The following is a 16,481-nucleotide window of genomic DNA, read 5'->3' on the forward strand; positions in this document are numbered from 1 at the left end:
GTGTCAGCCACTCACCGATATTAACGATTCTTATTCCCTCGTCGTCCAAAAACTTCAAAGCCACAGAAACATTTTCCAATTTCTGTGATCTAAAGACGGGCTTCTGACTATGCTTCGGAAGCTTCTTCTGCGCGAGCACCTCGATCAAACTGATGAGTAGAAGACCGTCGGACAAATCACACTCCAAATCATCGATCTGTCTGTTCACCGTTTTCAGCTTCTCGTTCGCCCATCTCGTAAACGTGTTTTGCTGCGTTCGTTTCCACTGGGCATCCTCCAGCAAATCTTGTTCGAACATGTCGTCGTCCTCTTCCTCTGCGTTCTCGCACTTGACTGACTTATCGTTCTCGCACATTTTATCGGCCGGTTCGCTCCTACGGGATGACATTGGTAATGGTGAGAACGATGGTGGGGAGAAAAGTAGAAAACCTTGTGTGTGTGTTCACACGTTGCTGCTCCGTTCACTCTAATCTCCCCTCTCCTCTTAAACCGAGATGAGCCCGCTATACGCTCTACACCGTGTGTCTTACTCACTTTCTCTCATTTTACTGTATCTTCTCTGATGCATGCACATACTACTTACAGCAGCAAAAGTATCGGTATTACCCATAGCCTTACTTTTCTATGAAGCGTTCTTTTTTTATCAACATCTCAATTTCATTTCTATAGTATCAAGTTTATATGTAGTTATACGAAAGTAATTCTAAATTGTATAAAATTTAGTATTAATTAGTATGTATATGGTAGAATAAATGCAATAGCATATCAATTATATCATATAATAGAGAGAAAGAGAGAGTAGAAATTTGTAAATCTGTAATACGTTTCTTTTTGCACGATAATTCTTTAATCAACCTTTGATACTTCGATCATTCAGTTACTGATTATACATCATTTAAAAGATATGTAAATTAAAAGCCAAATCGTAAATTATAGATATTATTATAGCGTTATATAGATAGTACTACGACAAAATAAGTGCAATATAACAATGTTCGTACTGCCTACACGCAAAATATCTTTATCTTAATCTACAAAATTGTACTTCTTAAAATTCGATTTCTTTTGGTCTCCTTATAAGGAATTCCTTTAGAATTCTGTAAAAAATGACTCGCATCAGAATTATTTTAATGAATATGCAATTTAAATAAATGAATTTAATGAATAATGAATATAAAATAATTTATTACAAACTACTAGAAAAATTTATGAAATAATAGAGATATCTACATAATTCTAACATCTGTGTCGAGGGGTCAAAAAATTATTGCCACCGTGTTGTGAGATTCTTGCAACCGTGCAACTTTGGTAAGCAATATTTCTGCTTATTACTTGAAATAACAAAGATATTTGAGATAAATAGAAGTGGTAAATCATTCCATATATCGCACAGGAACACTGCAAAATTTAATCAATACAAATCCTAATTATCCCCATAAAGACACAAGGCTGAATGAAATATTTGTTATAATTTATTATTAGATATTCAGCCACGTAATACGAATTACTATCTAATTCCACATCATATCATGTTAGCGAATTAACAATTAATGTCAAAGTTACAAAATTAAATAATACTATTTGACGTACAATGAAATATCTATCATACGTAAAACTCGACCCTGATAGTATAATAAAGATAATAATATATAAGATATATAAGGTATATAAGATGTATAAGATATGTGTATTTAACTGTATCTAAATGACCAAAAAGAACTTGAAATTGTGTCGCTAGCGGATAACATCCGATATAGTAAGTATTGCAACACAAAGTCCTTTTGTGGAATAGTCACCTTCTTCTTCCTTTTCGGAAACGATTCCAGTTTTAGCAGCGGACCTTACGTTCCTTTTCAGCCGACTTGCAATCAAGAGTTAGGTCAGTGATTTAACCGCCAAAAAAAAAATGATAATAAATTGATATACATATCCCGTTCAAAATACGAGGTTATGTATTATTTAAAGCAGGAATCGAAATAAATAGCTTCTTCCGTTTTTTTTTTCTTTTTTTAAATTCTGTTGATGTTTCGTTTAAGAAAATATCTGTTCCTGTGGAATCTTTATGGAAAGAAATATTACCCTTAAAAACTTTTTTATAGAGTGTTCTCATGCAACAGATACTTAAGAATCTATAGAGTGAAGGTTTCATGAAAACAAGTTATCTTAGAACGTGTATTAAAAAAGATTTTAAAGATACCAAATCATTAAACGCTAATTTTACTTAATAATGTAACGTCATATCATTCATATGCTTAATGAATAGAAGATATGAAAATCATAGCATGATTAATTCATAGATTCATAAGTATTGGCCAGAAAAGAGAACTTGTCAAGAATAATACTTACTAGTGGATATACATTTTTTTACTATGCGGAGAATTGTTTTTAAACTGAATATCATTTGATTGGAGGTGTCGCAAATTATCAAGAGATAATGGAAAATAATAAATTTTCTCGTTTTCTCGTTCGTGGTCGACTTCAAAATTCCCGATTCTAATGCATATTTCATCGGCTGTATGAGGTGACCGCTCGCTCCGACTAGTTTTACCGTGGTAGAAATAATGGCATATAAGTTTCGAAATTTGGCAAGCGAACATCTTCCGAAATACTACTGCATATGATATTGCGAGAGATTATTATACCACCCTATCCTGTTGTCGTTATTAAAAGAAATTCAGCAATTAAAATGACGCATATTACATATTTTGTGTTGATATAAAACGTATAAATAATTCTTTATAATGATCGATTTTATTGTATGCATGTATTTGGTATTCGAATTGAATGTTTATCAGCAAGAACAAAACTCTTACTCCTGATCCATATTTAACTCTCGTGATTCAATGTCTAAGTAACTGTGACTCATCACACGTTAGTGACGGGCCTGTTTATGTAGCCGCGAAATGACGAATGTATAATTGTTAAGAACAGATCTTCGACAAACAAAATAGTTGCTTGTAACATTTGAAATCTACGAAATATATTAATTGGATCGATAAAATCATTTACTTAAATGTCACGTGTGTGATGTTTAAAAAAATGATAAATTTGTTACGAATATTTTGATGGAAACCGCCATATTAAAACGTACATGAACGTACGAATTTGATATTTTACGTACGCTATGTTACCTATGAGAAAAAATTACGGACACGTGAAAATGGAACCTATCTCGTCGATTTCAATGATCTTGAAATATTTTATGAAGGTCAATGTTCTGAGTAATCTTACACAGAACATCCCACGCAACTAGGACAGCTACATCTTTACGAAGACACGTTGTTAAGTTCCTTAAACATGAATGACAGAAAGAATGAAACACCAAAGATTATAAAAAGACACATAACTAGTGTATTAAATAACATAAGAAAAGTATGGGAAAATATTTCAAGCGCTATGGAGAAAATAATTTTGCAAATTCCAAACTCTGACATCTTTTAAATCGATAGTTTAAACGAATTGTGTGTAAAATATAATACATCCAATTGAACTATACTTTCTCTTTCTCTCTCTCTCTCTCTCTCTTTCTCTCTCTCTCATGTATCATATGTAAAAATACATGCAATTTTATAAACATCCTGCAATTTCGTTGTAGTTCCGTTCAAGGTAGTTAAGCTAAATTCAATGTCTCATTTACTTAATCGCTAGCAAAGTGAAGCTTGTATTATAAAATAAATCTATAGTATACACTCGCGTACACATAACTTGTAAACGGTATATAACTTACAAGAATGATTAGGATTTCAAATAATTAAAGTGTCAATACTATGAGAATAGTACATATGTACATGTATATTGTATACGTGTACGTAATACGAGGTTAGGCGTTATTTCAAAGTTTTGTCATTAGGTTCTAGATAATTGTCAAATAGGTAATCTGATCAGTGTAATAGGAAATTAATCAATTCCATGCTAAATTACGATGTGCCTCTTGCAAGTCAGAGCCAAGGTATTTTTAGAGTACGTAGACATACGTGTCTTTTTTCCAAGGTCTAATCTTGTGTGTGTGCAAAAGATAAATTTTATCGTGCGAAATACTGTTCAAGTTAAAAAGTATACAATGTGAGTACATATTTCGTCAAAGTTCACTGAATAGAACAGATTAAAATGAATAGAGAAATAACGTGCATAGACAGTGGCTGTAGAAACACAATCACTGTTCTACGATTAGATAAGACAAATTTTACTGACACTAGTTCCGATTATTAAAAATTAGAAATTGATTAATGGTATTTACTTGTACTAGCAATCGTTTAACTAAAATGCTTCTGTAAAGTTTTAGAAAAATGTTGGTAAGTGACGAGTTATTGTAAATTATTGCACAAAAGATTAGTAATAAACCAAGAGGAATAGGAAAAGAAGAAATTATTATAACATATTCGCAAATTATACAGTATTAAATAAAGTTTACCACGACGCTACATAATCTTACTTCGTAATTTAAATTGAATCAATCGTTAAAAAATTATACTTTCCAATATCTATTATCTTGCTATTTGTAACGTCAACGAACTTAAAAACCACTGTACGCATTTGTCGCATGTTAATTCTCAATTGTTTCACTCACGTGGCATGCATATCATTTCATATAATTATTTGAAGCATAAATTGCCATTCATGCAATCACTAATTAACAGCGTTTATTAAAACACATAGATAAGAATCTTATTTGCAATCTCTTATTTGCATCTCTTTTGATTGAAGCAGTTTTGATTGAAAGTATCAAATTATGTAGCAAACAAGTAAACACTGGCGTGATAAAGGATGCATCTTCTCCCGTAAATGTAAAAAGCTTTTTAATTGTGACAAAATTTTTTAAAATTATAGAAGAAGAAAATGTATAGAATAAAAGATAATGACTGTTTTTCTTTTCTAAACGATAAACATTGTTAGAAAAATACTTTACACGCTACCTTATTTACAGGATAAAATGGATCTATTAATAAGGTATATATTCGCACTAGTAATTCCCTTTCAAATATGATTCACACTTTTACACTTTTAATATACATTAAAACACAAGCACAATTTACATTTGAACGATGTATTAAAGAGAAGAGACTCTTTGCACTGTTCGATACGATTTAGAAAGGTTTACTGACGTTTACCGCCACCGAATTTGGAAGAGAGGGAAAATGTACCGAACAAACTCCGAGAATAGCTATCCCCTCGTCTTCAACCCTCCCACTCTGGCTAGCAAACTATATATACACACGCCGATCTGTCTGTTTCTCTCGCTATCCCTTTTCCCAATTCCTATTGTCCATTGAAACTTTGCCATTTTATTTAAACCTATTCTTACTACAATGTCCGTCGAACTTTAATTTAGTCTAATGGCATCATCAATATTTAATAAATACTTATAGAGTAGTCGTCCTCTTTCTAACGATAAGAACATTCCTCTATCAGATATAACAAATTTTGAAGTAGAGATATAAAAAACTACATATGTTATAATCATAAAAGATATGTTTAATGAATCTTATAAAATTATAAAACAATATAAAATTAGCTTATTTTAAAAGCATCTATATAAACATATTCCATTTATTTATTTATTTATTTATTGAAAATGTATAAAATATATGCAATAAATTAATAATACTTGTTTAAGGGTATTAATAAATAAATTGATAAGACTATTTATTAACGAGAACAGAGAAAACACCTACGACAGAAGGAATACGATGTAATAATGAAGGGAAAACAATATTTTGGTATTAATAATAATAAAATATTTAATTCAGTTATCGACAAAACAAACCACTCGTTTCGCGGAAACGTAAAAAAATACAAATTAAAAGATTACTTAAATAATTTATAAGCAATAAACTAAAATAAACCATATTATGTTAAAAAAGAAATAGAAAAAGTAGTCTTTGATGTGTTGATATTATCTAGATATATGTACTTGAAGCAAAAATTCCCAGTCTTAATAGACTTAATACACAAGAATGTTACCAAACTTATGTTTTTACTGAAGAAACTGCTTTTTTTGCAGCCTCATCTAAATCATTTGCTGTAACAATTGATAACTTGCTCTCTGCAAGAAGTTTCTTTGCTTCTGTTACATTAGTACCTATTTTAAAAACATAGTGAACATTATTAAATCATATAACAATAAAAATAAATAAATAGATAAATAGATAATATTCTATAACTTCTGTAACAAAATTACAAAGTAAATAATAACGAAATAATTACCTTCTAGTCTAACAACTAATGGAATTTTAAGCTTTAAATTATGAGATGCCGCAATAATTCCTTTTGCTATTGTAGCACAATTTACAATACCTCCAAATACATTTACAAGAATAGCTTTTACTTTTGGATCTAGAGATATCAAACAGAACATTTAAAGTTATTTTTTTCGAAAATATGTGAATATAATTCACAGAGATAATATATCTGATAAAATCATTAATTAAATTTCTTAAAGAAATATGATAAAATCATGGAAACACATTACACAAATCACATTCACAAGTTTAAGAGATATATTCAGGCCATTATGTTACATATATAAAAAATAGGAAAACTTCAATTTCTTTTTTTTTTTTTTTCGATTTTTCGACTTTCCTACGAGTCTATTATAGTACATACATACCTTCACTAAGAATTCTAAATGCTTGATAAACCTGATCCTCTTTAACGCTTCCACCCACATCCAGAAAATTTGCTGGTGATCCACCATTTAATTTAATTATATCCATAGTAGCCATTGCCAAACCAGCACCATTGACTAAATATAATATATAATTTTGAATTTTATGTTAATTAAGAAGAATAATAATATTCTGTTCAAAATACTTTACATAAATTTTTATGAATTAAAAATTAAACAATGATTATTTCAAAAATTATTCCTTCCTTTTATATATATATATATATATATAATATAGTAATCTATAATATATAGTATAGCAAATATTATTACCATATTATTAAACATACCCAAACATCCTATGTTGCCATCCATACCAATATAATTCAAATTGAAACGTGATGCATCTGCTTCTCTAGGATCTTTTGTACCACTGTCTTCTAAAGCAAATAAATCTTGTTGCCTAAATTCAGCATTATCATCAAATGCTATTTTTGCGTCTACTGCTATAACTTGTTTATCTGTAGTTTCAACCAATGGATTAATTTCAACTTGTAAAGCATCAATATCTACAAATAGTTTCCACAAATTTTTTAATTCAAATATTGCTTTCTGTTGTATTTCTGAATCCACAAAACCAAGAAATATGCTAACATCTTTGGCTATCTCATCATCAATGCCATAGTATATGTCAAGAGGTACTGTTTTTATTAATTCTGGATTCTTTTCAGCAACTGTTTCTATATCCATACCACCTGATGGTGAAGCTATTAATACAGGACCATTGTGTTGTCTGTCCATAAGAATACAAATGTATGTTTCACGTGCAATATTTACAGATTCTGCTATCATAATTTTTTGTACCAATACACCATCTTTTGAAGTTTGTTTTGTAATAAGACGGTGACCTAACATATTTCTCACAACATCTATGACAGCTTTATGACTATTAAAAAATATGCAATAATAAATAATACACATACTTTTGTATTATGTATCATACCATCTACACTTACTCTTTTGTAAGATGAACACCTCCTTTGAAACCATTATCAAACCATCCTTTCCCACGACCACCAGCTAGTACCTGAGCTTTTATAACATACTCATCCGCACCTATAAAAGTAAATCAAATTGCAACAGCTTCATTTAAAAACAGAAAGAATGAAACATATCTATGTAACTAATAATAATAGAATGTTATAAGATTGAACTAATAAAGAATTAAATTTTGATAAATTAAAATGCTACAATCACATCTGTATCAATAATTTATTATACCTTTATACAAATGATAATTAAATAAACAAGTAAATTAGATATAATAGAAATAGGGAAAAATACCAACTTATTTTTTGTAAAGCAGAATTCGCTTTAGTTAGATCATCCACAATAGCAAAATTTTGTACAGAAACTCCACAATCTCTTAGGAGTTCCTTACTCTGATATTCGAGTAGATTCAAGCTTCTCGTTTGTTTAGTATTAAATTTTAAAATTTTATTCAACACTTGACTTGGACATAACTTTCGGTTTGTAAATCGTAACATGTTTAACTTTAAAAATAAAACCTTATAAAATAGCAATGAAAAATGTTCTTTATGAAATCCTCAAGACTATTCACGATTCTCAGCCACCGGCATTAATTTAAGATACAATTTATCTCTACAGAATATGTTTACAACAATTCTTTACAAAATAGGAATTATCATTTGTATCTTAAGAGTAATCATCGGTTTCTAAAATTAAATTATATGGACATTATCTTAAGTATATCTACAATTATCTCTTATAACCTCTATATTAAACTAAATCTGTATGTATTGACAATAAACTGATATCTACTACCAAACTACTTTATCTGCTACTACGTATGTATATATAATATCTATCCAAAATATTTTATAAAAAATGAAATACGTGATATTTAAATAATGAAATATAAACTTTTTATTATTTTAATCCTCGCAATATATGTAATATTTTTAATATTCAGATTAATCAATTCAAATATTAGATTTAAACTAGCTAATTATCTTTTTAATAAACCAAATAAAATAATTCTAACTTTTTTATTTGAATTTTATTTCGATGTCTTTAGAATCATTAGTAATTTATACTTATACTTTTAATTTAAAGATGTACATATATAGTTCTAATTATAGAAAATATTCTCCACAATTTTAATTTTAGTCTGGTTATTAATAAAGGATAAGGATAAACTGATTTTTCTTGTAAAAAACATATATAAGATTTTATTTATTATTAATGTATTAGTATAAAAAGGTATGTATTCTATTTCCACGAATTAAACATTCTTACATCAATAAGTTATAGCTACCAAAATTTATTATTTTGTATAATTTTAATTTTCCGAGTTAAATAGGATTATACAAATAATAAACTTTTTACATAATTGAGTAACAAATTTTTATGCATTATGAGATTTTTTTTAACGAAGATTTTTATTATTGTCTATACAAGAATATAATATTAAAAAATATTAATATGATAATTATTATTTACACATTATTTGGATATTTATTCATGGACGGATAAACATGATTTCTTGTATAAAAAATTCTTAAAAAATCATTTGTTCATAATATCATAAAGTCTAAATAATTTAGAAGAACAATATTAATTTATGTAAAAATTTGTATGTTATATTTTTATAATAAATTATTTTCAAGAGAAAAGTGACAAACTCTTCTTTTTTGCAAAAATAACATTGATTCGTATAGGCACCCTTGTCTACAAAATGGTTCTGCTTAGTACTTAAGTACTTCCAGTACTTATTTTATTTTTCTAATAAAATGTATTTGTACCACTTTTCCATTAAGCTTTCCATTACTTTTATTCTTAAAAGAACAAGTACTTGTTAAAAGTATTGAGATTTCACTTTATATTTCACATTCATATTCATATCAACATTATTATACTAATGTCATAAATATTTTATGAAAATCATCTACTGTCCATTTAATGTAAAACTTACTAAATATTACAATAAACAGTATTTTGTTCAAAGTGAACTCTTTAACTTTAATGTGTTACGGTATTTGTAGAAGTTTTGGATATGATTAATATTGTCTAGCAATGTTAGATCTGGTTAGAAAATAATTAAATAATAATGGTATCATAATTTCTCAACAAATTAATGATTTGAAAACAGCAAATTATACTGGTCTATTTCTATCTTTTCATAAAAATATTTCATACACACGCGCGCGCATACACATACGTATTCTCTCTCTCTCTCTCTCTCTCTTCTCTCGCGTTCAATTTCTTACTAACAGTTTAGTAAATCTGTGATATATCAAAAGTATCTTATACTCATACTATATGTATTCATAAATTCTCAATAATAATAACAATGATATACCTAAAGCAGCATCCAAAATTTTATTACCAGCACTGCTTCTGAAAGCAGCTGCGTCGCCCATTTGGAATGTATGAGTTGGACTCGACATTCGTCCATCTCCTCCATTGCTAAATGCAAGTACACGTAAGTGGTATGCCTTTCCAGGGCTGAGATTTGTGATATAAGCTTCTAATTTCGAGCCACCTGGTATAATAGTATCATTCGCGGTGCTCATATCTTGGTCTAGCTCCCAAACACGTATTTTATAACCTATTAATGGTTCTTCTTCTAAACTTGGTTGTACATAACGCCAAACAACCCGAACTGTTGAAGGATTTACTCCATATACATTGACAGAAGATGGTGGTTTTTGCGGTGCTTTACGGAAAGTTCTTTCTAAATATCGTTCGCTTTCAGGACCTTCTCCCGCAGAATTATACGCCATGACTTTAACATAGTAATAAGTATCAGGTTGCAAACCAACTACAAGAGCCCAAGGTCTTGCACTTCGAGATAAGTAATATACTGCATCTTCCTCTTTATTACTTTCCTTCCAATACTTTATTCTATGGCCTATTAATTTGCCCCGTATCCTTTCACGTGTCTGTTCAATTGGCAACCAACTAACTTTTAAGCTAGTACTATTGTAGCCATGTGCTACAACTTGTTGTGGAGCTACTTGGGGCATATCTTCAGCACTAAATATCGTAACTGCATTAGAAATTGGTCCAAAACCTAATGCATTAGCAGCTTGGACTTTAACTTCGTATTCTGTGTAATAATATTGTTGTTGTATCTGAACAACACTTCTCCCAGCATTACCATAGTCTTTCAAAGATAATGACTGAAACTCGGTTTCGTGATACTTTTGACGCCAGAAAACTTTATAGTAGATTCCTGGACCATTTTGTTCAGATGATGGTAAAGGATCCCATGTTATTGTAAGATCTCCGATTTTACCTCCTCCTCCGCCTATGTTGGATGGAACTTTTGTTGGTTTATCAGGTGGTGTACTGTACTGTGGGGAGGGTGATGATGGTAAACTGTATCCTAATTCATTAAAAGCAGATACACAGAACTCATATGTAGTATAAGGATTTAAAACATTCTCCAAATAAGCCTCTTTTCTACCATTATATCTATCTACTTCAACAGCAGTTATATCTGAAATAACATTTACATTATGTACGTTTTTATTGAAAAAATCTATGTGATCAAAAACCATAAATAATTTTATTATACATACTTTCTATGATATTAGACCATGTGTGATTCCAATTTGTTCTTGCGCTTACAGTATACATAGTAATGGGTTTGCCATTAAAAGCACCATCAGTCCAACGTAAAGTTGTAGAAGTTTTTACAATATTTACAACTTGTACACCACCAGGTGGTCCTGGTGGTCCCTCTATTGTAACTGTCGTTTTACTAGAAATTTCGCCTACTGCACTTTTAATTATGCACTGATATTCTCCTGCTTCTGCGAATGTAGCGTTTATTATATTAAGTTCTTCTCCGTCAATATGCAATCTAGGATTATTTATTAAATCCTCGTCTCTGATACGTAAACCATTATGTTTCCAAATATAAGCTACATCTAGCATTTCATCAACTACTTCTCCCATGCAACGCAGTGTTTGATTTTGCATCACTGCACTTGTAACATGTTGTGGTAACTTTTCAATAAATTGTGGACCACCTTTGATTTAATAAAAATCGATATCTTAAATACAATTCAGTAAAACTATAGTTTTATCGAATGTTCGTGAAATCATAGAATCCCGTTATCAGAAAGGAGGATGATTCTCCACACAAATATAAGTTTAAAATATAAAGTTTTTTTTATTTGGAGCTCTATTTCCGAAAAAATTGATTTTGAAAATTCGTCAAGTATGTCTGGTTTGATTTAATCTACGTTCGATTTCATGAACACTCGTATGTAATGAAGTATATTGTCTTACGTAATACTATTAATCGTCCACGAGTGTCATCGCTTCCATATTGATTTGTTGCAGTGCAAATATATGTGCCTTCATCATCCCTTGATACTGGGCTAATTATTAGATTACCAGTTTCTAAAATTCTACGTCTACCACCAGAACCAATCACATTTCCATCTTTCTTCCAGACAAATTTTGGTCTAGGTGCAGCTTCAGGATTGCAGAATATTGTGACATTACCTTTTTCTGCTGCGTAAGTCTCGGGTTCCATAGGCCGTTTTTTAAAAGATGGTTTTAATGCTAAAATTTCAGAATGATATTTAAAAATAATAATTTTTGAATATGAGTCTTTTTTTAAAAGTTACACACACATTTCATTTCTATCGAAACTATATATCTAAATAACAACTTACATAAAATTCGAAGTTGTGCAGATGAATACTTTGTTTTTAACTGATTTCTTGCACGACATTGATACATAGCTTGATCTCGCTCTGGATCTAAATATTTTATACTTAAGACATTATCTTGTATAGAATATCGATCTCTATCTTGTGAAGGAAGTGTTTCCATATTTAACATTTCACCATTTCTAAACCAACTATAAGAAACATCTGGTATTCCAAATGCTTCACAAGTCCAAGTTAACTCTCCTCTATTATCCATATGTTTATCTACTAATGGAATTGTAAAATTCGGAGCTGCTTGAATAGTTAGTCTTACAGAATTTTCAATTGCTGATCTGTCATTATAAACTCTACAAGTGTACTCTCCTTGATCATCAACATGTACTTTTGGAATTATTAATACTCGATTATAACTAGTTGTGTATGATCCACGTGGCAGTGATGCACCTCTTCTTGTCCAATTGTATGATGGAATTGGGCTGTGTTAAATTGAAAAATGTATTATGTAATAAAATTATATACTACTTTACACAATAATAACAATTTACTAACTTAAATATTCTAAATTACCGGATGATATAGTAAATTTATACAATTAAACTTACTATCCAAATGCAACACATTCAAGTCTAACTTCCTCTCCTGCAATTGGAGCATCTGGAAATGCCTTTGGAAAATTACCAGAGAACTTTAATTGTTGGAAGGAGGCTGAAAATGAAGAGATTCATCAAAATATAAAATACTGACTGAAAAAATGAAGACAATTAAAGGAATATAATTACAATGTGAGTCAACCCTCAAAGGGAAAAATGGCCCATTACGACCAGTATCAGAGGCAACACTTTGAACGTTACAAGAATAATTGCCACGATCAATCATTTCCAATGCAGAAAAATAAAGTGCCCCATCATGAGAAACAAAAACACGTTTATCTTCTTCCACAAAATTGGGGAAATAGTCACGTGCCCAATAATATTTGACTCCTGGAAAATGTTGTGGTGGATCACAATATACAACTTTACCCCAATTTTGTTCTCCACGTTCTTCTGAACGTTTTAAATTAAATTCCAATATATACCCAAATGACAGTTCCACACTTTCAGATATAATTGTACCAAATTTATTGGTTGCTTTACAGTGGTATGAACCTCTGTCTTCTGTCTAAAAACAATAAATTAGTGTTGTATAAATAACATTTTCTTTTAGTATATAATGATTATAATCCAAGATATTATTTACCTGATCAGGTTCATAAATAATTAAAGTGCCACCACTGATTGTATATCTATTATTATTTAGTGGATCTATTTTTGTTGCAATGAGTCTGTCATTCTCATAATCTTCTTTGAACCATTCATATGTTGGTGCAGGATAACCACCTGCTAAGCAACTCAGTGCAACATCATTGTTTATTTTTCTTTTTGACAGATCAAATACTTTATCAGTAGGTTGCTTGATAAAATATGGTCCTCTAGGAATTTCACGAGGATTATCAATTTCAATACCATATTGATAAGTGCGATCATCATCTACTAAGTTATGCAAATTAGAAATTGGTGCTTCACAAATGTATAAGAACCTATCTCTACCATTTACTTTTTCCAGTCCCCATCGTTGTAAATTATTATGATAAGAATACACTAAATAATCTCCTCCAAGTGTATTATCAACTGGTTCAGGTAAAAATGCATTTTCCATATTTAATAATTGAGTATTATCAGCTTCATTTATCCAATTTCCATTTTGATATTTTATACCAGTATACCATTTATGATGTTGTGGATCTTGCCATAATAAATGATATAATATAAATCCATGTTCTTCTAAGGAATTAATTGTAGTAAGATCACTTTGATAAGCTTCACAATTTTTTTTAGCTTCTTGTCTGTCCCTAATAGGACTCTTTATGAAACGGTAACATGATTCTTGAAATTTTATCCAATGTTGTGGACACTGATATTGTTCTCCATATAAGACATTTTGTGCAAATGTATAACTTGTTACAATAAGAATGTATGTTATAATCTCTGATACACAATACATTATTACTTCAATATAATTGAAAGATTATAGATTTATCAAATTAATGGTAATCTGAAAAAACATTACATATTCTATTATAAATAAAATCATTACATATTCTTTTTAAGATCAGATGTAATAAGTGATTAAGTGATTAAACATAATGCATCTGTCAATCAAATGACTTTTGTAATATTTGATCTTTTTTATAATAAATACAAATACTATCAAGGAAAATGTGTATTAATTTTTATATTATTAATCATTTCTCACCTCACTTTAATATAATTTATATTAATTATAACAAAAATAATATAAATAATTTAAGAAAGAAATTAGCCGTTTTGATGAAGAACAATGTTGAAAGAACTTAATTACATATAAAAGCATATTATATTTGACCATATAAGCTAGGGAGTGGCACTATAATCTTAAAGTAATTTAATATAATACTTAATGTAGTTTAGACCTTTGCCTTTTAAAACTGTATTGCTATTTATTATTTATCAGCTTTAATTAGTTTCTATTTACGTATGAAACACTATGAATTGTTATTTAATAATTGTAGAAATTAGCGTCTTTACTGTTGACACAACACATGAATAAATGTAAACCTTAATACAATAGATACATGATGTCAAAATTATGTTTCAGGAAATTACTATAAATTGTAATTTAAAATATAAAATCAAAATGAAACAAAATAAAACGATTTATTACATAAACTTTAATATAATAAATATTTTGTTACACATACATAATTAATTCACACAACACAATAATAGATATCCTATTTTACTGAGAACAAACCTTTAGTACATACGCTTCGATCCATTACTAATAAGGGTGGGGTCCTTTATCAGAGATGAGCAGGGCTATTGCCGACGCAATGTTAAAAAGGTCAGCCAAGAAATAGATACAAGGAATAAGAGTCTCCAGCGGCTAGCGGTTGAACTATACGCACATTTGATCTCTAGTACTCTTTGTAGAAGAAACGTACATATGCACGGTGAGCAGGGAAATATTTCAATTATTAGCGAAGGAAATTTTTCTAAATAGAGATAACATCATATTGTCAAAATTGTGTCACTTCCTTTAATCACATTCTTTATTATGTTCTCTTGATAAAACATCCAAATTTTGGCGAGAAATTCCTCCGAGAAACAGAAAATTTTAATTTCCGAAATCCTGAGAATCTGATGTCAGTTCCTCTAATGCTATGTTCTCCTGATAAAAAAAAACTGCTATTTTTATTTTTATATTCCGCTAAGGAATGCCTCCTAATTTTAAAAGATTTAAACGCTTTGTTTATTTATAAAATAAGATTGTATTATTCATTTCAATTCGCAAGTTTACAATATTTCGAAACGAACCTATTTCCCTCTCACCTCGATGCCGTGTTTATGCACGTTTCTCTCACCAAAAGCACCTGTGGAGAAATGTGTGTATAGTTCGGTTATTTAACCACTAGAGGCGGCAATTCATGGAGCGTACTTTTGGCTGCGTTTCACCCATGCACATTGGCAATCTCCCTACTCCTCTCTGGTTTCACACTAATTTACACAGCTGCGCCCCATTCTACTTACATGCTACCGAAGAACAATATTGTTTGTTTATAGATAAGATTATTTATATTGTCTGGTTCCTATCTTTACTAACACCAGGGATCTTTTATGCATTTTACAATCACGTGTTTTCTCTTTTCATATTTAATTGACACACGCTTCATTCAATTATTTAAACCATATTGTCTAATCAAGGTTAATACATTTCAAAATTTTCATTTCGAAGTACAAGACTCGTGTAACACGTAACTAATAATATGTTATTGGTTTTCTCAAATAGGTGCCAGTAGATTATTTTACTTGTGAGTAAAGTTTAAAAAATATTATTGTAATGCTTCAAGGAAGATAAATTACACACGGTTCTTTTCTTTTCCATGCGTTTCGTAGTAACATTTTTTTCGATTTAGGATACACTTTTTCACTGTTTAAGATGTTTTCTTTTATTAGGATAAAAAATTGATTTCATTGATGAAACATTGATGGTATTGATTTCATTTTAGATAATAAGAATAAAGCAAAAAGAAAAAAGAACAATGCAGTGAGAGCAGAAATAAAGATATATATTTTTTTAATACATATATT

The 16,481-nt window shown here is 29.6% G+C and overlaps 2 protein-coding genes across 7 annotated transcripts in view; both read right to left on the reverse strand.

Moving 5' to 3' along the window:
* LOC117242997 (filamin-A) overlaps positions 1-5,203 on the reverse strand; it is a 51,382-nt gene extending 46,179 nt beyond the window's left edge. For 2 of the 4 annotated variants that reach the window (XM_033510103.1, XM_033510102.1), the window contains exons 1-2: positions 4,914-5,203; positions 16-374 (exon numbers count right to left, since the gene is read on the reverse strand). In XM_033510103.1, the coding sequence (XP_033365994.1) occupies positions 16-355 (340 nt within the window). In that variant the 5' untranslated portion in view covers positions 356-374; positions 4,914-5,203. The remainder of the gene's footprint in view (positions 1-15; positions 375-4,913) is intronic. The other 2 variants (XM_033510104.1, XM_033510105.1) reach the window with 2 other exon arrangements.
* Positions 5,204-5,724: 521 nt separating this feature from the next.
* Positions 5,725-15,242, reverse strand: LOC117242998 (contactin). 3 transcript variants are annotated; one of them, XM_033510111.1, is made up of 14 exons: positions 14,608-14,953; positions 13,552-14,406; positions 13,095-13,473; positions 12,918-13,020; positions 12,319-12,791; positions 11,927-12,205; positions 11,212-11,664; positions 9,964-11,129; positions 7,953-8,151; positions 7,621-7,720; positions 6,955-7,550; positions 6,608-6,742; positions 6,205-6,333; positions 5,725-6,079 (listed from the first exon to the last, which is right to left on the reverse strand). In XM_033510111.1, exons 2-14 carry the CDS (start codon positions 14,353-14,355, stop codon positions 5,967-5,969), a joined length of 4,929 nt encoding a protein of 1,642 aa, XP_033366002.1. In that variant the 5' UTR covers positions 14,356-14,406; positions 14,608-14,953; the 3' UTR covers positions 5,725-5,966. The 3 variants fall into 3 exon arrangements, with proteins under 3 accessions (XP_033366002.1, XP_033366000.1, XP_033366001.1); XM_033510109.1 differs by lacking the exons at positions 7,953-8,151; positions 14,608-14,953 and adding an exon at positions 15,145-15,242 and having other exon boundaries at positions 9,987-11,129; XM_033510110.1 differs by lacking the exon at positions 7,953-8,151 and having other exon boundaries at positions 9,987-11,129; positions 14,608-14,952.
* Between the last annotated feature and the right edge of the window lie 1,239 nt (positions 15,243-16,481).

This window comes from Bombus vosnesenskii, unplaced genomic scaffold, assembly GCF_011952255.1.
Source record: "Bombus vosnesenskii isolate JDL3184/JDL3185 unplaced genomic scaffold, Bvos_JDL3184-5_v1.1 scf7180000013265, whole genome shotgun sequence".
NCBI classification, from domain to species: Eukaryota; Metazoa; Arthropoda; class Insecta; order Hymenoptera; family Apidae; genus Bombus; species Bombus vosnesenskii.